This window comes from Dendrobates tinctorius, unplaced genomic scaffold, assembly GCF_039654945.1.
Source record: "Dendrobates tinctorius isolate UK_male_01 unplaced genomic scaffold, ASM3965494v1 ptg000017l, whole genome shotgun sequence".
NCBI classification, from domain to species: Eukaryota; Metazoa; Chordata; class Amphibia; order Anura; family Dendrobatidae; genus Dendrobates; species Dendrobates tinctorius.
Window position 1 is genome coordinate 6071992 of NW_027361685.1, and position 22770 is coordinate 6094761.

At 45.9% G+C, this 22770-nt stretch overlaps 1 protein-coding gene across 1 annotated transcript in view; it reads left to right on the forward strand.

Annotated features, from left to right (window-relative positions):
• Window positions 1-22366, forward strand: part of LOC141082415 (oocyte zinc finger protein XlCOF29-like) — a 40660-nt gene extending 18294 nt beyond the window's left edge. Inside the window, exons 2-3 of the mRNA XM_073566355.1 lie at window positions 21821-22012; window positions 22142-22366. Of these exons, the coding sequence (XP_073422456.1) occupies window positions 21821-22012; window positions 22142-22366 (417 nt within the window). The remainder of the gene's footprint in view (window positions 1-21820; window positions 22013-22141) is intronic.
• The last annotated feature ends 404 nt before the right edge of the window (window positions 22367-22770 follow it).

Below are 22770 nucleotides of genomic sequence, written 5' to 3' on the forward strand. Positions count from 1 at the left end.
AGGCTCCGGTAGTCTGTGCAGGCATCGTCCGATGGGACTACAAGTCCCATCGGGCGATGCCTGCTACCATGACAGTGATTGACACATTAGCCAATGATGGGACAGTAGTAGTCCCATCATCCGGCTAATGTGTTGAATGTAAAAAAAAAAAAAAATTACATGCTACATACATACAACATGCATACTACATATATACTACATGTAACATACATACTACATACATGCTACATACTACATGCATGCTACATACTACATACATGCTACATACATACTACATACATACAACATATATACTACATGCATGTAACATGCATACTATATATATACTATATATACTACATGTAACATACATACTACATATATACTACATGCATACTACATACACGCTACATACATACTACATACATACACTACATGCATGCAACATACATAATACATATATACACATGCATGCAACATGCATACTACATATATACTACATGCATGCAACATACATATATACTACATACAATACATACATATAGACATACAGTACATATAACATAGAGTACATACTCACCGTCACTTGTCACTTTGATCCCCGAAGCCATTGTCGCCTGAGGAATAAATATCAAAATACCACTTTAAAAAAAAAAAAAGTCCCTAGTCTCACTTTATGCCATTGCTGCGTGGGAAATTCCCACGCAGCAATGGCATAAAGTGAGACTAGAGACTTTTTTTTTACAGTGGTGGAGGAATACAGTGCGGAAGGATACCTACCTTCCGTCATTGTATTCCTGGAGCTGGTAGAGAACGGTAGCATCAGCTGATGCTGCTGTTCTCCACGCAAGATGGACGTGGGACCCTCGTGGACTTCTGCGGATCGGGGTAAGTATATTGGTGTTTTTTTATTTTGATATTTATTCCTCAGGCGACAATGGCTTCGGGGATCAAAGTGACAAGTGACGGTGAGTATGTACTCTATGTTATATGTACTGTATGTCTATATGTATGTATTGTATGTAGTATATATGTATGTTGCATGCATGTGGTATATATGTAGTATGTATGTTGCATGCATGTAGTGTATGTATGTAGTATGTATGTAGCATGTATGTAGTATGTATGTAGTATACATGTAGTATGTATGTAGCATGTATGTAGTATGTATGTAGTATGCATGTAGTATATATGTAGTATGTATGTTACATGTAGTATATATAGTATATATGTAGTATGCATGTTGCATGCATGTAGTATATATGTTGTATGTATGTTGCATGTAGTATATATGTATTATGTATGTAGTATGTATGTAGCATGTATGTAGTATGTATGTTACATGTAGTATATATGTAGTATGCATGTTGTATGTATGTAGCATGTATGTAGCATGTATGTAGCATGTAAATTTTTTTTTTTTTTTTACATTCAACAAATTAGCCGGATGATGGGACTACTACTGTCCCATCATTGGCCAATGTGTCAATCACTGTCATGGTAGCAGGCATCGCCCGATGGAACTTGTAGTCCCATCGGACGATGCCTGCACAGACCCCCGGAGCCTGCACAGACCACCGGCAGGCCGGCACAGCCCCCCCGGCAGGCCTGCACAGACCACCGGCAGGCCGGCACAGCCCCCCCGGCAGGCCGGCACAGCCCCCCCGGCAGGCCGGCACAGACCACCGGAGCCTGCACAGACCACCGGCAGGCCGGCACAGCCCCCTGGCAGGCCGGCACAGCCCCCCGGCAGGCCGGCACAGACCACCGGAGCCTGCACAGACCACCGGCAGGCCGGTACAGACCCCCGGACAGTCGGCACAGCCCCCCCGAAGGCCCGAACTGACGGCGCATCATGATGCGCACAGACAGCGCATCATGATGACGTCATTTCGGCAGCCAATCAGAGCCACAAAAGTGGCTCATTGCATTTTGGACTTCCGATTCCGGTATCCGATACGAAAAAAGTATCGGTACTCGGTATCGGAATTCCGATACGGCAAATATCGGCCGATACCCGATACTTGCGGTATCGGAAAGCTCAACACTAATCATCTCACAACAAATTATAGACCTATATCCCTCTTATACATTGACTTCAAAATCTTTACCTCCATTGTGACTAACAGGATCAATAAAATCCTCCCTCACCTCATCCATCGGGGTCAGGTTGGTTTTATACCAGCGTGACAGGCCCCAGATAATATTAGGAGAGCGTTAAATATTATTCATACAACTAACCTACAGCGAAAGCGACTTCTCCTGCTTGCATTAGATATGGAGAGGGCTTTCGATTCGGTGTCCTGGACGTATCTCTTTACGGTTCTATCGGAAGTCGGATTCTCCCCTAAACTTATAAAGTGCCTCCAATTGTTATATGACAGCCCTATCGCTTATGTAAAACTCCCGTCACCACATCCCCCTCCAATTAATATTCAGAGGGTACCAGGCAGGGCTGTCCTCTATCTCTGGATCTTTTTGCACTTACAATGGAACCCATTGTGGAAGCAATAAGGAGAGACCAGAATATCCTGGGCCCTGAGAATATGGGAGACCAATATAAAGTCAGCCTCTTTGCGGATGATCTCCTGCTAACATTAATAAGTCCCCACACTACACTCCCTCACGTGTTTTCCCTCCTTCACGAATTTGAGAAGATCTCAGGGTTAAAGATTAAAATTGATAAATCCGAAGCATTATTTGTACATTTTCCTAAGAGCAAACTAATATAGCCTCCCATTTTGGGTTTATAGACAAAGAACATTATCTAACATATCTGTGTATCAACTTAACAGCCAACAGGTCACCTCTGTTTAGGTGGAATTACACTCCACTGATCCAAAACTTCCAGAGGGACCTGGATAGATGGGCTTCCTCAAAGTTATCCTGGCTCGGCAGAATACATGCATTAAAAATGGTGTCACTGCCTCGCTTCTTATATCTATTTAGGTCCCTCCCAATTATGGTACCAGCCAGAACGTTCACTCATTTACACTCTATGATGTCTACGTTTCTTTGGCTAGTAAAACAACCAGAATTGTGCAAAAACTTATGTTCCGTCACAGAAAAGAAGGGGGTTTATCCCTCCCTAATTTTACACTTTATTACAAGTCGGCACAGATTGCTCCATTAATAAGTGCGTGTTCATATCCCAATAGTTCGAGATGGGTTATTCTGGAATCATTTCTATCCAAACCATTCTCTTTATCAGGCCTAATGTGGACCACAGACCGACTTCCACGGGGGTTAATGAATGTGGCTCCTTTTACAGTCCACTCGTTGCTTCTTTGGAGGAAAGTCCGGTTTAAATATAACTTACAATCAAGCCCTTCTCCCCTGACAGCTATATTACAAAACCCCATGTTCCCGCCAGGCCTTGAGCCTCAAATGTTTTCTTGGTGGATAATGAAAGGTATTCATATACTTCAACATTTGTGTTCCCCATTTAATATCTTACTTGACAGACAGGAATTTGTTCAACCATTTGACCCTCCAGTTAGGGAGGTAATGCGACTGAACCAGATCTTCCACTTTGCAAAGCAGATCCTCCCGAGCGGTACTACTCTCAGGGCAACCAGTTTTGAAAATAAATGTCTAAATGACCCTTTGGGCAGGGGAACGATCGCTCATTGACAGTAGTGTAGCTACCGGGGGGGGCAGAGGGGGTGGTGGTCCCGGGCCCCGCGCTCTGATGGGGCCCACCCGAGCTATGCTATGTAACTATATCGGCGTGCAGATCGTGCCGATACAATTCCATGCTGCAGCAGGGAGTGAGTCATGTGACCGCTCTTCTGCAGAGGAGAGGGGGAGGGGAGGTCACTCACCCAATCCTGGCTGAGCGCGCTCTCCTTGAAAGCTCCCTGCTGCAGAGAAGTCATCAGCTCCAGCAGCAGCCTGGACGCGGGGGGCTCTGCCTCTGCCTGTGAGCTGAGTTCACTGTCTGCTCTGCACTTGATTGCTTCTGACTGAGAGGAGCCTGACAGCTGAGGAGCCGCTGCTCCAGGACCAGTGGACACTGCACACAGCATGGGGATTGATGAGTATCTACAGTGCCTACAAGTAGTATTCAACCCCCTGCAGATTTAGCAGGTTTACACATTCGGAATTAACTTGGCATTGTGACATTTGGACTGTAGATCAGCCTGGAAGTGTGAAATGCACTGCAGCAAAAAATAATGTTATTTCTTTGTTTAATTTTTTTTTAAATTGTGAAAAGTTTATTCAGAGGGTCATTTATTATTCAACCCCTCAAACCACCAGAATTCTGTTTGGTTCCCCTAAAGTATTAAGAAGTATTTCAGGCACAAAGAACAATGAGCTTCACATGTTTGGATTAATTATCTTTTTCCAGCCTTTTCTGACTATTTAAGACCCTCCCCAAACTTGTGAACAGCACTCATACATGGTCAACATGGGAAAGACAAAGGAGCATTCCAAGGCCATCAGAGACAAGATCGTGGAGGGTCACAAGGCTGGCAAGGGGTACAAAACCCTTTCCAAGGAGTTGGGCCTACCTGTCTCCACTGTTGGGAGCATCATCCGGAAGTGGAAGGCTTATGGAACTACTGTTAGCCTTCCACGGCCTGGACAGCCTTTGAAAGTTTCCTCCCGTGCCGAGGCCAGGCTTGTCCGAAGAGTCAAGGCTAACCCAAGGACAACAAGGAAAGAGCTCCGGGAAGATCTCATGGCAGTGGGGACATTGGTTTCAGTCAATACCATAAGTAACGTACTCCACCGCAATGGTCTCCGTTCCAGACGAGCCCGTAAGGTACCTTTACTTTCAAAGTGTCATGTCAAGGCTCGTCTACAGTTTGCTCATGATCACTTGGAGGACTCTGAGACAGACTGGTTCAAGGTTCTCTGGTCTGATTAGACCAAGATCGAGATCTTTGATGCCAACCACACACGTGACGTTTGGAGACTGGATGGCACTGCATACGACCCCAAGAATACCATCCCTACAGTCAAGCATGGTGGTGGCAGCATCATGCTGTGGGGCTGTTTCTCAGCCAAGGGGCCTGGCCATCTGGTCCGCATCCATGGGAAGATGGATAGCACGACCTACCTGGAGATTTTGGCCAAGAACCTCCGCTCCTCCATCAAGGATCTTAAGATGGGTCGTCATTTCATCTTCCAACAAGACAACGACCCAAAGCACACAGCCAAGAAAACCAAGGCCTGGTTCAAGAGGGAAAAAATCAAGGTGTTGGAGTGGCCTAGTCAGTCTCCTGACCTTAACCCAATTGAAAACTTGTGGAAGGAGCTCAAGATTAAAGTCCACATGAGACACCCAAAGAACCTAGATAACTTGGAGAAGATCTGCATGGAGGAGTGGGCCAAGATAACTCCAGAGACCTGTGCCGGCCTGATCAGGTCTTATAAAAGACGATTATTAGCTGTAATTGCAAACAAGGGTTATTCCACAAAATATTAAACCTAGGGGGTGAATAATAATTGACCCACACTTTTATGTTTAAAATTTATTAAAATTTAACTGAGCAACATAACTTTTTGGTTTGTAAGATTTATGCATCTGTTAATAAATCCTGCTCTTGTGTGAAGTTTGAAGGCTCTAACTTATTTGCATCTTATCAAACCTGCTAAATCTGCAGGGGGTTGAATACTACTTGTAGGCACTGTATGTTAATTACTATTTGAAGTGTCTAATCTGTTGCTTTGGATATATACATACAACTTACTGCTATTGGGGTGTAATGTTCATTACATGATGCTCTCCTTACGTGTTACATAGTTTTCAGGCACTTTGCAGCGGTCACTGATGCGCTATATGGCGATGCTTTGTCTTGGCCTGGGAATTTACTGCACTTTGGGACTGAGAGAAAACCAGGAAAAGTGCAAACTAGAGATCGCACTGCTGGCTGCAGTCATTGAGCTGTGCAGAGAGAGCGGCGCATCCTCCCTGGCAGAGGGAGGGTTAAACCAGTGTATCACCTTATCTCGCTGTTTGTGCTGGCGTGTAATTATTAACCTACCCGTTACCAGGCTGACAGCGAGTCCTAGAGGATTAGGGGATGTGCACATGTTGTGGATTACTCTGCGGATTTTTCCGCGCGGATTTGGCCAAATCCACAGGTAAATCCACAGGTTAAATGACCGGCGTTCTACCTGCGGATTTAGTGCAGATTTTGTGCGGATTTCCCCTGCGTTTTTACACCTGCGGATTCCTATAATGGAGCAGGTGTCAAAACGCTGCGGATTCCGCACAAAGAATTGACATGCTGCAGATTTAAATCCGCAGGAAATCCTCAGCGTGTGCACTGTGTTCTTCATTTCTCATAGACTGTACTGTACAACGCAGCAGGAACTGCTGATCCACAGGACCAAATCCACTGCAGATCCGCAGCAGAATCCGCAACGTCTGCACACACCCTAACTAGTGTTTGCTGCTCCTACTGGGAAGTGAAGTCTGGCACTTGTAGTGCCACAGCAGCAGTTAGTGCTTGGTGACAAATAGCTGTGGAATAGTGTGTTTCTATACAGCGATTGTTAGCGGCATGGACGTGTTACTAGTGTGATACAGTTGTGGCCAAAAGTATTGACACCCCTGCAATTCTGTCAGATAATACTCAGTTTCTTCCTGAAAATGATTGCAATCACAAATTCTTTGGTATCATCTTCCTTTAATTTGTCTTAAATGAAAAAAACACAAAAGAGAATGAAGCAAAAAGTAAAACATTGATCATTTCACACAAAACTCCAAAAATGGGCCACACAAAAGTATTGGCACCCTCAGCCTAATACTTGGTTGCACAACCTTTAGCCAAAATAACTGCTACCAACCATGAATGAGTTTCTTACAATGCTCTACTGGAATTTTAGACCATTCTTCTTTAGCAAACTGCTCCAGGTCCCTGATATTAGAAGGGTGCCTTCTCCAAACTGCCATTTTTAGATCTCTCCACAGGTGTTCTATGGGATTCAGGTCTGGACTCATTGCTGCCCACCTTAGAAGTCTCCAGTGCTTTCTCTCAAACCATTTTCTAGTGCTTTTTGAAGTGTGTTTTGGGTCATTGTCCTGCTGGAAGACCCATGACCTCTGAGGGAGACCCAGCTTTCTCACACTGGGCCCTACATTATGCTGCAAAATTTGTTGGTAGTCTTCAGACTTCATAATGCCATGCACACGGTCAAGCAGTCCAGTGCCAGAGGCAGCAAAGCAACCCCAAAACATCAGGGAACCTCCGCCATGTTTGACTGTAGGGACCGTGTTTTTTTCTTTGAATGCCTCTTCTTTTCTCCTGTAAACTCTATGTTGATGCCTTTGCCCTAAAAGCTCTACTTTTGTCTCATCTGACCAGAGAACATTCTTCCAAAACGTTTTAGGCTTTTTCAGATAAGTTTTGGCAAACTCCAGCCTGGCTTTTTTATGTCTCGGGGTAAGAAGTGGGGTCTTCCTGGGTATCCTACCATACAGTCCCTTTTCATTCAAACGCTGACGGATAGTACGGGTTGACACTGTTGTACCCCCGGACTGCAGGGCAGCTTGAACTTGTTTGGATGTTAGTCGAGGTTCTTTATCCAACATCCGCACAATCTTGCGTTGAAATCTCTTGTCAATTTTTCTTTTCCGTCCACATCTAGGGAGGTTAGCCACAGGGCCATGGGCTTTACACTTCTTGATGACACTGTGCACGGTAGACACAGGAACATTCAGGTCTTTGGAGATGGACTTGTAGCCTTGAGATTGCTCATGCTTCCTCACAATTTGGTTTCTTAAGTCCTCAGACAGTCCTTTGGACTTCTTTCTTTTCTCCATGCTCAATGTGGTACACACAAGGTCACAGGACAGAGGTTGAGTCAACTTTAATCCATGTCAGCTGGCTGCAAGTGTGATTTAGTTATTGCCAACACCTGTTAGGTGCCACAGGTAAGTTACAGGTGCTGTTAATTACACAAATTAGAGAAGCATCACATGATTTTTCCAACAGTGCCAATACTTTTGTCCACCCTCTTTTTTATGTTTGGTGTGGAATTATATCCAATTTGGCTTTAGGACAATTCTTTTTGTGTTTTTTCATTTAAAACAAATTAAATGAAGATAATAATAACAGTGAATTTGTGTTTGCAATCATTTTCAGGAAGAAACTGAGTATTATCTGACAGAATTGCAGGGGTGTCAATACTTTTGGCCACAACTGTATATTAGTATCAGTAATGCAGGTAACTTATTGTTGGAGTGAATCCTACAATGTGGTGAGCTACAGGGGGGAGGGAGGTCACCCCGGGACCAGCACTCTGAGGGGACCCACCCACAGCACGCCGATAGTGTTGCATTCTGCGGCAGATCAGGCAGAATCGATCTCCCTGCTCTGCCACCTGGCCACTATGAGGCCCCTGAGCAGGCGCTAGGGCCCTGAGCAGGCGCAGTGGGTCCCCACCTGTCATTGCAAAATCAACTGTGTTGGCTGGAGGCCATTTCAGCTGACTACATTGATGAGAGAAGGAGCATTACGCTTCCTCTCCCATCATCCCCCTCTCATCAGCTTCTGATGTCACTAACGCCAACACTGACAGGGGGTCGCAATGACGTCACTACTCGGAGCCTACAGTCCGGAGATGTGCGGGAGCTCGCAGTAGGGAAGAAACCAGGAGGAAAGGTGAGTTTTGGATTTATTTTTTATGAGGCTGGCTATGGGGTGCATTATATAAAGGGCTGCATTATTCTATAGGGTCTGCCTATGGGGAGTGCATTATACTATACTGAGGACTATAGTGAACTTGTCTGGCACATTATACTATATGGAGGCTATCTAGCGGGCCATCATACAGTGTGGAGATTACAGTGCTGGAGCTATCAAACAATTTGGGGAATACTAAGCGGTCAGTGTATATACAGTGAGGGGGGATTAGACTGTGTATAAGAGAGCATCATACTGTGTATAGGGGAGCATCATACAGTGTATAGGGGAGCATCATACAGTGTATAGGGGAGCATCATACTGTGTATAGGGGAGCATCATACAGTGTATAGGGGAGCATCATACTGTGTATAGGGGAGCATCATACTGTGTATAGGGGAGCATCATACTGTGTATAGGGGAGCATCATACAGTGTATAGGGGAGCATCATACTGTGTATAGGGGAGCATCATGCAGTGTATAGGGGAGCATCATACAGTGTATAGGGGAGCATCATACAGTGTATAGGGGAGCATCATACTGTGTATAGGGGAGCATCATGCAGTGTATAGGGGAGCATCATACAGTGTATAGGGGCCATCATACAGTGTATAGGGGAGCATCATACTGTGTATAGGGGAGCATCATACTGTGTATAGGGAAGCATCATACTGTGTATAGGGGAGCATCATACTGTGTATAGGGGAGCATCATGCAGTGTATAGGGGAGCATCATACAGTGTATAGGGGAGCATCATGCAGTGTATAGGGGAGCATCATACAGTGTATAGGGGAGTATCATACTGTGTATAGGGGAGCATCATACAGTGTATAGGGGAGCATCATACAGTGTATAGGGGAGCATCATACTGTGTATAGGGGAGCATCATGCAGTGTATAGGGGAGCATCATACAGTGTATAGGGGAGCAACATACAGTGTATAGGGGAGCATCATACTGTGTATAGGGGAGCATCATGCAGTGTATAGGGGAGCATCATACAGTGTATAGGGGAGCATCATACAGTGTATAGGGGAGCATCATACAGTGTATAGGGGAGCATCATACAGTGTATAGGGGAGCATCATACAGTGTATAGGGGAGCATCATACTGTGTATAGGGGAGCATCATGCAGTGTATAGGGGAGCATCATACAGTGTATAGGGGAGCATCATACTGTGTATAGGGGAGCATCATACAGTGTATAGGGGAGCAACATACAGTGTATAGGGGAGCATCATACAGTGTATAGGGGAGCATCATACAGTGTATAGGGGAGCATCATACTGTGTATAGGGGAGCATCATGCAGTGTATAGGGGAGCATCATACAGTGTATAGGGGATCATCATGCAGTGTATAGGGGAGCATCATACAGTGTATAGGGGAGCATCATACTGTGTATAGGGGAGCATCATACAGTGTATAGGGGAGCATCATACAGTATATAGGGGAGCATCATGCGGTGTATAGGGGAGCATCATACTGTGTATAGGGGAACATCATACAGTGTATAGGGGAGCATCATGCAGTGTATAGGGGAGCATCATACTGTGTATAGGGGAGCATCATACTGTGTATAGGGGAGCATCATACAGTGTATAGGGGAGCATCATACAGTGTATAGGGGAGCATCATACAGTGTGTAGGGGAGCATCATACAGTGTATAGGGGAGCATCATACTGTGTATAGGGGAGCATCATACAGTGTATAGGGGAGCATCATACAGTTTATTGGGGAGCATCATACAGTGTATAGGGGGCCATCATACAGTGTATAGGAGAGCATCATACTGTGCATAGGGGAGCATCATACAGTGTATAGGGGAGCATCATACAGTGTATAGGGGAGCATCATACTGTGTAAAAGGAAAGCATCATACTGTGTATAGGGGAGCATCATACTGTGTATAGGGGAGCATCATACAGTGTATAGGGAGCATCATACTGTGTATAGGAGAGCATCATACAGTGTATAGGGGAGCATCATACAGTGTATAGGGGAGCATCATACTGTGTATAGGGGAGCATCATACTGTGTATAGGGGAGCATCATACAGTGTATAGGGGAGCATCATACAGTGTATAGGGGAGCATCATACTGTGTATAGGGGAGCATCATGCAATGTATAGGGGAGCATCATGCAGTGTATAGGGGAGCATCATACAGTGTATAGGGGAGCATCATGCTGTGTATAGGAGAGCATCATACAGTGTATAGGGGAGCATCATACAGTGTATAGGGGAGCATCATACAGTGTATAGGAGAGCATCATACAGTGTATAGGGGAGCATCATACTGTGTATAGGGGAGCATCATACAGTATATAGAGGAGCATCATACTGTGTATAGGGGAGCATCATACTGTGTATAGGGGAGCATCATACAGTGTATAGGGGAGCATCATACAGTGTATAGGGGAGCATCATACAGTGTATAGGGGAGCATCATACTGTGTATAGGGGAGCATCATACAGTGTATAGGGGAGAATCATACTGTGTATAGGGGAGCATCATACAGTGTATAGGGGAGCATCATACTGTGTATAGGGGAGCATCATACTGTGTATAGGGGAGCATCATACAGTGTATAGGGGAGCATCATATTGTGTATATGGGAGCATCATACAGTGTATAGGGGAGCATCATACAGTGTATAGGGGAGCATCATATTGTGTATATGGGAGCATCATACAGTGTATAGGGGAGCATCATACTGTGTATAGGGGAGCATCATACAGTGTATAGGGGAGCATCATACTGTGTATAGGGGAGCATCATACAGTGTATAGGGGAGCATCATACAGTGTATAGGGGAGCATCATACTGTGTATAGGGGAGCATCATACAGTATATAGGGGAGCATCATACAGTGTATAGGGGAGCATCATACAGTGTATAGGGGAGAATCATACTGTGTATAGGGGAGCATCATACTGTGTATAGGGGAGCATCATACAGTGTATAGGGGAGCATCATACAGTGTATAGGGGAGCATCATACTGTGTATAGGGGAGCATCATGCAATGTATAGGGGAGCATCATGCAGTGTATAGGGGAGCATCATACAGTGTATAGGGGAGCATCATGCTGTGTATAGGAGAGCATCATACAGTGTATAGGGTAGCATCATACAGTGTATAGGGGAGCATCATACAGTGTATAGGAGAGCATCATACAGTGTATAGGGGAGCATCATACAGTATATAGAGGAGCATCATACAGTATATAGAGGAGCATCATACTGTGTATAGGGGAGCATCATACTGTGTATAGGGGAGCATCATACAGTGTATAGGGGAGCATCATACAGTGTATAGGGGAGCATCATACAGTGTATAGGGGAGCATCATACAGTGAATAGGGGAGCATCATACTGTGTATAGGGGAGCATCATACAGTGTATAGGGGAGCATCATACAGTGTATAGGGGAGCATCATACTGTGTATAGGGGAGCATCATGCAATGTATAGGGGAGCATCATGCAGTGTATAGGGGAGCATCATACAGTGTATAGGGGAGCATCATGCTGTGTATAGGAGAGCATCATACAGTGTATAGGGGAGCATCATACAGTGTATAGGGGAGCATCATACAGTGTATAGGAGAGCATCATACAGTGTATAGGGGAGCATCATACTGTGTATAGGGGAGCATCATACAGTATATAGAGGAGCATCATACTGTGTATAGGGGAGCATCATACTGTGTATAGGGGAGCATCATACAGTGTATAGGGGAGCATCATACAGTGTATAGGGGAGCATCATACAGTGTATAGGGGAGCATCATACTGTGTATAGGGGAGCATCATACAGTGTATAGGGGAGAATCATACTGTGTATAGGGGAGCATCATACAGTGTATAGGGGAGCATCATACTGTGTATAGGGGAGCATCATACTGTGTATAGGGGAGCATCATACAGTGTATAGGGGAGCATCATATTGTGTATATGGGAGCATCATACAGTGTATAGGGGAGCATCATACAGTGTATAGGGGAGCATCATATTGTGTATATGGGAGCATCATACAGTGTATAGGGGAGCATCATACTGTGTATAGGGGAGCATCATACAGTGTATAGGGGAGCATCATACTGTGTATAGGGGAGCATCATACAGTGTATAGGGGAGCATCATACAGTGTATAGGGGAGCATCATACTGTGTATAGGGGAGCATCATACAGTATATAGGGGAGCATCATACAGTGTATAGGGGAGCATCATACAGTGTATAGGGGAGAATCATACTGTGTATAGGGGAGCATCATACAGTGTATAGGGGAGCATCATACTGTGTATAGGGGAGCATCATACTGTGTATAGGGGAGCATCATACAGTGTATAGGGGAGCATCATATTGTGTATATGGGAGCATCATACAGTGTATAGGGGAGCATCATACAGTGTATAGGGGAGCATCATATTGTGTATATGGGAGCATCATACAGTGTATAGGGGAGCATCATACTGTGTATAGGGGAGCATCATACAGTGTATAGGGGAGCATCATACTGTGTATAGGGGAGCATCATACAGTGTATAGGGGAGCATCATACAGTGTATAGGGGAGCATCATACTGTGTATAGGGGAGCATCATACTGTGTATAGGGGAGCATCATGCAGTGTATGGGGGAGCATCATGCAGTGTATAGGGGAGCATCATACTGTGTATAGGGAGCATCATACTGTGTATAGGAGAGCATCATACAGTGTATAGGGGAGCATCATACAGTGTATAGGGGAGCATCATACTGTGTATAGGGGAGCATCATACTGTGTATAGGGGAGCATCATACAGTGTATAGGGGAGCATCATACAGTGTATAGGGGAGCATCATACTGTGTATAGGGGAGCATCATGCAATGTATAGGGGAGCATCATGCAGTGTATAGGGGAGCATCATACAGTGTATAGGGGAGCATCATACAGTGTATAGGGGAGCATCATGCTGTGTATAGGAGAGCATCATACAGTGTATAGGGGAGCATCATACAGTGTATAGGGGAGCATCATACAGTGTATAGGGGAGCATCATACTGTGTATAGGGGAGCATCATACAGTGTATAGGGGAGCATCATACAGTGTATAGGGGAGCATCATACTGTGTATAGGAGAGCATCATACAGTATATAGGGGAGCATCATACAGTGTATAGGGGAGCATCATACAGTGTATAGGGGAGAATCATACTGTGTATAGGGGAGCATCATACAGTGTATAGGGGAGCATCATACTGTGTATAGGGGAGCATCATACAGTGTATAGGGGAGCATCATATTGTGTATATGGGAGCATCATACAGTGTATAGGGGAGCATCATATTGTGTATATGGGAGCATCATACAGTGTATAGGGGAGCATCATACTGTGTATAGGGGAGCATCATACAGTGTATAGGGGAGCATCATACAGTGTATAGGGGAGCATCATACTGTGTATAGGGGAGCATCATACAGTGTATAGGGGAGCATCATACAGTGTATAGGGGAGCATCATACTGTGTATAGGGGAGCATCATACTGTGTATAGGGGAGCATCATGCAGTGTATGGGGGAGCATCATGCAGTGTATAGGGGAGCATCATACTGTGTATAGGGGAGCATCATACAGTGTATAGGGGAGCATCATACAGTGTATAGGGGAGCATCATACTGTGTATAGGGGAGCATCATACAGTGTATAGGGGAGCATCATACTGTGTATAGGGGAGCATCATACAGTGTATAGGGGAGCATCATACTGTGTATAGGGGAGCATCATACTGTGTATAGGGGAGCATCATACAGTGTATAGGGGAGCATCATACTGTGTATAGGGGAGCATCATACTGTGTATAGGGGAGCATCATACAGTGTATAGGGGAGCATCATACAGTGTATAGGGGAGCATCATACAGTGTATAGGGGAGCATCATACTGTGTATAGGGGAGCATCATACAGCGTATAGGGGAGCATCATACTGTGTATAGGAGAGCATCATACAGTGTATAGGGGAGCATCATACTGTGTATAGGGGAGCATCATACAGTGTGTAGGGGAGCATCATACTGTGTATAGGGGAGCATCATACAGTGTATAGGGGAGCATCATACAGTGTATAGGGGAGCATCATACTGTGTATAGGGGAGCATCATACTGTGTATAGGGGAGCATCATACAGTATATAGGGGAGCATCATACAGTGTATAGGGGAGCATCATACAGTGTGTAGGGGAGCATCATACTGTGTATAGGGGAGCATCATACAGTGTATAGAGGAGCATCATACAGTGTATAGGGGAGCATCATACAGTGTGTAGGGGAGCATCATACTGTGTATAGGGGAGCATCATACAGTGTATAGGGGAGCATCATACTGTGTATAGGGGAGCATCATACTGTGTATAGGGGAGCATCATACAGTGTATAGGGGAGCATCATACTGTGTATAGGGGAGCATCATACTGTGTATAGGGGAGCATCATACTGTGTATAGGGGAGCATCATACAGTGTATAGGGGAGCATCATACAGTGTATAGGGGAGCATCATACTGTGTATAGGGGAGCATCATACAGCGTATAGGGGAGCATCATACTGTGTATAGGAGAGCATCATACAGTGTATAGGGGAGCATCATACTGTGTATAGGGGAGCATCATACAGTGTATAGGGGAGCATCATACTGTGTATAGGGGAGCATCATACAGTGTATAGGGGAGCATCATACAGTGTATAGGGGAGCATCATACTGTGTATAGGGGAGCATCATACAGTGTATAGGGGAGCATCATACAGTGTATAGGGGAGCATCATACTGTGTATAAGGGAGCATCATACAGTGTATAGGGGAGCATCATACAGTGTATAGGGGAGCATCATACTGTGTATAAGGGAGCATCATACTGTGTATAGGGGAGCATCATACAGTGTATAGGGGAGCTGTACAGGGGGGAGACTCATGACATTATTAAATGTAAAGTGGGCACTTATTGTTATAGGGAACTCAGGTAACTCTGACTGTCAAAGGGGCACAAATGGCGCTATTACTTTCTAGGGGACAAAATATGGGCACTGTTTCCGAGAGTTGCTTTAGAATTTAGAGAGCACAGAGAACCACACAGCAGGTCCAGTTAAAGGGACACATACAGCAGCAGCGGCTCAGCATTGGGGTATCAGCAGGGTAAGGAGTTTGTGCAGGTAGGGAGTAGTCCCATTGGTGACAGTGCTGAAAATATGAGACATGAAATGTATCTTTGTTGTAATCTCTGCAGACGAGTCCTGGCTGGAAGAAGTTGTCATGTTGGTCTGGGCCAGATGGAAAAGTGAACGATTCCATCAGAAAGAACGTCAGCTGTAAGTCACCATCTGTAACTGTGCTGTGATCTCTTATACGGTATGTTGTGTAGGACAGGTATCTACCACTCACTATATGGCGGTAATATCAATATTGGTCTTTATTTAGAAATTATATTCAGCAACAGCGCGGTCCTCTGCTGAGGTTCTCCTCCACTATTACTGGGCGTCACCGAGTTGTAATCAAGGTTACCTGGTTGGGGGCTCACTCAGAAGTTTTGCCCCCCCGAACCAAAACCCTAGCTACGCCTCTACTCATTGATCTACTATGCTATAAATTCTCCACAAAATGATAAAAAAATTGAAGTATATGTTACAGTGGGAGGAGGATCTGGGGTTTGAACAGTCAATTGATGAATGGTATCGTAGCTATGACACCCTATCATGAGGTAGTCACCAGACTTCCCTTGTGGAGACCTCCTCAAAACTATTGCACAGAGTCTATTATGTACCAGAAAAAATTCACAGCATTTTTCCTAAAATCTCAGGAGACTGTTTTAGGGGCTGTGGAATATCTGGTGACATGAGACATATTTGGTGGTCTTGTACGGTGGTTTCTGGGCTTTGGGAGAAGGTGAAGTGTCTGATAGCACAGATGTATGGTGGACCGGTTGTTCTGGAACCTTCTACCCTTTCACTGGGAACCAGGCCTTCCCGGCTTCCAGAAAGCTTTCAGAAGCTAGTAAACTACTTATGTATGGCCACTAAATCCACATTGCGGCAAAGTGGAAGTCGCCCTCACTGCCAATATCTATGGTGAAAGAGAAGATGAACAACATTAGAATCATAGAATCGTAGAGTTGGAAGGGACCTCCTGGTCCAACCCCCTGCTCAAAGCAGGATTCGCTAAATCATCCCAGTCAGATGTCTGTCCAGCCTCTGTTTGAAGACTACCATTGAAGGAGAACTCACCACTTCTCGTGGCAGCCTGTTCCACTCATTGATCACTCTAACTGTCAAAAAGTTTTTTCTAATATCTAATCAGTGTCTCCTCCCATTCAGTTTCATCCCATTGCTTCTAGTCTTTCCTTGTGCAAATGAGAATAAAGTTGATCCTTCTACAATGTGACAGCCCTTTAGATATTTGTAGACAGCTATTAAGTCTCCTCTCAGTCTTCTCTTTTGCAAACTAAACATTCCCAAATCCTGCAACCTTTCCTCATAAGACAGGGTTTGCAGACCGGTCACCATTCTGGTCGCTCTTTTCTGAACTTGCTCCAGTTTGTTGATGTCTTTTTTAAAATGTGGTGCCCAAAACTGGACACAATATTCCAGATGAGGTCTGACCAAAGAGGAATAGAGGGAAATAATGACTTCACGTGATCTAGACTGTATGCTTCTGTTAATACATCCTAGAATTGCATTTACCTTTTTTGCTGCTGCATCACACTGTTGACTCATATTCAGTCTGTGATCTATTAGTATACCCAAGTCTTTTTCACATGTGCTGTTGCTTAGCCCTATTCCTCCCATTCTGTATATGCTTTTTTCATTTTTATTGCCCAGATGTAGTACTTTGCATTTTTCCCTGTTAAAAATGTTATTCTCATTTGTGGCCCCAGCTTTTCTTGTAGAATAAATCCCTTTCTCACACAGTCCTGTAGCTAGGAGGGATAGCTAATACTAGAGAAGAGAGAGAGAGGATTCAAAAAGATATAAATAAACTGGAGAAGTGGGCAGCAACAAACAGAATGGTTTTTAACAGGGAAAAATGCAAAGTACTACATCTGGGCAATAAAAATGAAAAAAGCATATACAGAATGGGAGGAATAGGGCTAAGCAACAGTACATGTGAAAAAGACTTAGGCATACTAATAGATCACAGACTGAATATGAGTCAACAGTGTTATGCAGCAGCAAAAAAGGCAAATGCAATTCTAGGATGTATTAACAGAAGCATACAGTCTAGATCACGTGAAGTCATTATTTCCCTCTACTCCTCTTTGGTCAGACCTCATCTGGAATATTGTGTCCAGTTTTGGGCACCACATTTTAAAAAAGACATCAACAAACTGGAGCAAGTTCAGAAAAGAGCGACCAGAATGGTGACCGGTCTGCAAACCCTGTCTTATGAGGAAAGGTTGCAGGATTTGGGAATGTTTAGTTTGCAAAAGAGAAGACTGAGAGGAGACTTAATAGCTGTCTACAAATATCTAAAGGGCTGTCACATTGTAGAAGGATCAACTTTATTCTCATTTGCACAAGGAAAGACTAGAAGCAATGGGATGAAACTGAATGGGAGGAGACACAGATTAGATATTAGAAAAAACTTTTTGACAGTTAGAGTGATCAATGAGTGGAACAAGCTGCCACGAGAAGTGGTGAGTTCTCCTTCAATGGAAGTCTTCAAACAGAGGCTGGACAGACATCTGACTGGGATGATTTAGCGAATCCTGCTTTGAGCAGGGGGTTGGACCAGATGGCCCAGGAGGTCCCTTCCAACTCTACAATTCTATGGTTCTATGATTCTATGACTTTGTTCTCACGTTTTGTAGGAGGGTTCGGCTGACTCCATCTTATGTTATCAGTATAAGTGCGAGAGATGAGAGACCGACGACTGCAGTTTTACCGTGTGTGTCCGGCGTCAGTTCTACAGTGTGAGAGATGCAGGGTCTGTGACCGAAGCTGGGGGTATACGGGTGTATACAGCATACACAGAGGGGTCTGTGACCGAAGCTGGGGGTATACGGGTGTATACAGCATACACAGAGGGGTCTGCGACCAAAGCTGGGGGTATACAGGTGTATACAGAGTACACAGGGATCTGTGACCGAAGCTGGGGGTATACGGGTGTATACAGCATACACAGAGGGGTCTATTATTATTATTTATTGTTATAGCACTATTTATTCCATGGAGCTTTACATGTAAGGAGGGGTGTACATAATAAAAACAAGTACAATAATGTTAAACAATACAAGTCATAACTGGTACAGGAGGAGAGAGGACCCTGCCCGTGAAGGCTCACAATCTACAAGGGATGGGTGATAATACAGTAGGCGAGGGTAGAGCTGATCATGGTCTATGACTGAAGCTGGGGGTATACTGGTGTATACAGCGTACACAGGGGGGTCTGTGACCAAAGCTGGGGGAATACAGGTGTATACAGCGTACACAGGGATCTGCGACCGAACCTGGGGGTATACGGGTGTATACAGTGAACACAGGGGGCTGTGACCGAATCTGGGGGTATACGGTGTATGCAGCGTACACAGAGGGGTCTGCGACCGAAGCTGGGGATATACGGGTGTATACAGCATACACAGAAGGGTCTATGACTGAAGCTGGGGGTATACGGGTGTATACAGCATACACAGGGGGGTCTGTGACCAAAGCTGGGGGTATACAGGTGTATATAACGTACACAGGGGTCTGTTACCGAAGCTGGGGATATACGGGTGTATACAGCATACACAGAGGGATCTATGACGGAAGCTGGGGGTATATGGGTGTATACAGCGTACACAGGGGTCTGCGACCGAACCTGGGGGTATACGGGTGTATACAGCATACACAGGGGTCTGCGACCAAAACTGGGGATATATACAGGTGCATACAGTGAACACAGGGGGCTGTGGCCGAATCTGGGGGTGTACGGTGTATACAGCGTACACAGAGGGGTTTGCAACCAAAGCTGGGGGTATACGGGTGTATACAGCATAAACACAGGGCTCTGAGACTGAAGCTGGGGGTATACGGGTGTATACAGTGTACACAGGGGTCTGCAACCAAAGCTGGGAGTATACGGGTGTATATAGTGTACACAGGGGTCTGCAACCGAAGCTGGGGGTATACGGGTGTATACAGCGTACACAGAGGTGTCTGCGACCAAACCTGGGGGTATACAGGTGTATACAGCGTACACAGAGGGGTTTGCAACCAAAGCTGGGGGTATACGGGTGTATACAGCATAAACACAGGGCTCTGAGACTGAAGCTGGGGGTATACGGGTGTATACAGTGTACACAGGGGTCTGCAACCGAAGCTGGGGGTATACGGGTGTATACAGCGTACACAGAGGTGTCTGCGACCAAACCTGGGGGTATACAGGTGTATACAGCGTACACAGAGGGGTTTGCAACCAAAGCTGGGGGTATACGGGTGTATACAGCATAAACACAGGGCTCTGAGACTGAAGCTGGGGGTATACAGGTGTATACACTGAACACAGGGGTCTGCGCCCAAAGATGGGGGAATATGGGTGCATACAGGGCACACTGAAGGGTCTGCGACCGAAGCTGGGGGTATACAGAGAACACAGAGGGGTCCACACAAACATGGCTCCGCTCCGTACACCTTGTACACACACGGCTCCGCTCCGTACACCTCGTACACACACGGCTCCGCTCCGTACAGCTCGTACACACACGGCTCCACTCCGTACACCTCGTACACACACGGCTCCACTCCGTACACCTCGTACACACGCGGCTCCGCTCCGTACACCTCGTACACACACGGCTCCGCTCCGTACACCTCGTACACACACGGCTCCGCTCCGTACACCTCGTACACACGCGGCTCTGCTCCGTACACCTCGTACACACGCGGCTCCGCTCCGTACACCTCGTACACACGCGGCTCCGCTCCGTACACCTCGTACACACACGGCTCCGCTCCGTACACCTCGTACACACACGGCTCCGCTCCGTACACCTCGTACACACACGGCTCCGCTCCGTACACCTCGTACACACACGGCTCCGCTCCGTACACCTCGTACACACGCGGCTCTGCTCCGTACACCTCGTACACACGCGGCTCCGCTCCGTACACCTCGTACACACACGGCTCCGCTCCGTACACCTTGTACACATACGGCTCCGCTCCGTACACCTCGTACACACACGGCTCAGCTCCGTACACCTCGTACACACACGGCTCCGCTCCGTACACCTCGTACACACGGCTCTGCTACATCCACCCTGTAAACCCCTCCTGACCCCACACAGAAACTTCCCCTCATCCAGCACCATGACAACCAGCACAGCAGAGTCCTGCACACACTGAGGCCCCTGATCATGTGACCCCCTGACTCCTCCCCTCCTGTGACCTCATCACAGGTCCTGTGCGCACAGAGCAGCTGTAGAAATCTCCGGCCTCGGGGGTCTCACCAGACTTCGCTCTTTTCTTGCAGGGGCCGCAGTGGATTTCATCCGGGATCCATAGAGCTGAATAGAGGAGCGATGTTCCTTCACTCTGATGGGAATTGATGGTGACGTTTGTCCAACGTCCACGTTACCGAGTAAATCCCCCCAGGACTGCAGCCGGTAAAGACCCCGATATCCACAGGTGTCCCCTCTAATTGGGGGAAAGGGATAGAAAAGCCTCTTATCCCGAGGGGAAACCCTGTACATGGAGACATCGGCCTCAGATCTCTCCTGTCCTGTTCTTCCAGAAAAGCCTCAAACTTCTGTGTGTGACTCAGAGCTGAGATCTAACGGGAGAGAAGATTCCAGTGCGGGGAAGACGGGAAACCTTCATATAGACGGCCGGTGGGGATGGAGGCAGTGACCGACTCTGGCCACATCTGTCTCTAGAACCGCAGTAGAAGATGAAGATGTCGTCCTCATCATGAAGGAGTTATTTCTCATGTCGCGTGTAATGAATATCTCCTGCAGTATCGCTAATGCCGATTCCAGTGTCGGTAATGAGACGAGAATTAGCGTTATGGAAGATGAGTCTATGAGGAACGTGTTCAGCTGCCGACTCCGAGGAGGAAACTGCTTGTTGTCTGTGGCCTAAATATATAGGTTTTATTAGTAGATGTCAGGGGAGAAAACTAAACCCTGTAAGATAATAAATCTCCTCATATGTTTCCCCTATTATCTCCAGTAATTGTATTATTACACAGGATTCTTATGATGTTACATCGGATCATCGTCTTCTCATTCAGGTCTCTACAATATCGGATCCTCTCAGTGAAGATCTTCTACAGAAGAGAATTTTCCTGATTTACCCATCAAGGATGGATATGGACAGAGACAAGATGGCGGAGAGGATGTTACACCTCACCCTAGAGATCCTCTTCCGTCTCACTGGAGAGGTGAGAGATTCTGATGACGTCACATTACATCATTCTTATCTATGGGAATAACAGATGGACAGAACTGGAGAGGTGAGGACTCTGGAAATGTCTGTAGTGAGATTTATTAATGTGTCTCTCCATAACCAGGATTACACAGTGGTGAAGAAGACCTCTAGTGATCGCTGTCAGGACCCTGTGTCTGAGGGATGGGGAAGACCCCTGAGCCCAATCACGGGGCCTCCACCTCACCCCCTGATCCATGAGGACATCAATGAGCAGAAGATCCTAGAACTCATCTACAAGATGATGGAGCTGCTGACTGGAGAGGTGACACTGCTGGGAATGCTGGGACATTATACAGTAACACTATGAAGGGATCGGGGGGATGACGGTATCATTGTATGTGTCAGGTTCCTATAAGGTGTCAGGATGTCGCTGTCTATTTCTCCATGGAGGAGTGGGAGTATTTAGAAAGACACAGAGATCTGTACAAGAACGTCATAATGGAGGTTCCCCAGCCCCTCACATCACCAGGTAATAGACAGGACTAAATACACACGGCCTATAATTATCTGTATGTAGAGAATGAATTCAGTCCCTGTATGTGTTTCCTCCAGATCTATCCAGTAAGAGGACAGCACCAGAGAGATGTCCCCGTCCTCTTCTTCTACAGGACTGTAACCAAGAAGATCCCAGTGCTCCTCAGGATCATCAGGTAGATGGAGAGAAGGTGTCAGGAGATCTCCCCTATGATGTGTAGACGGCTGTGAAGGTCT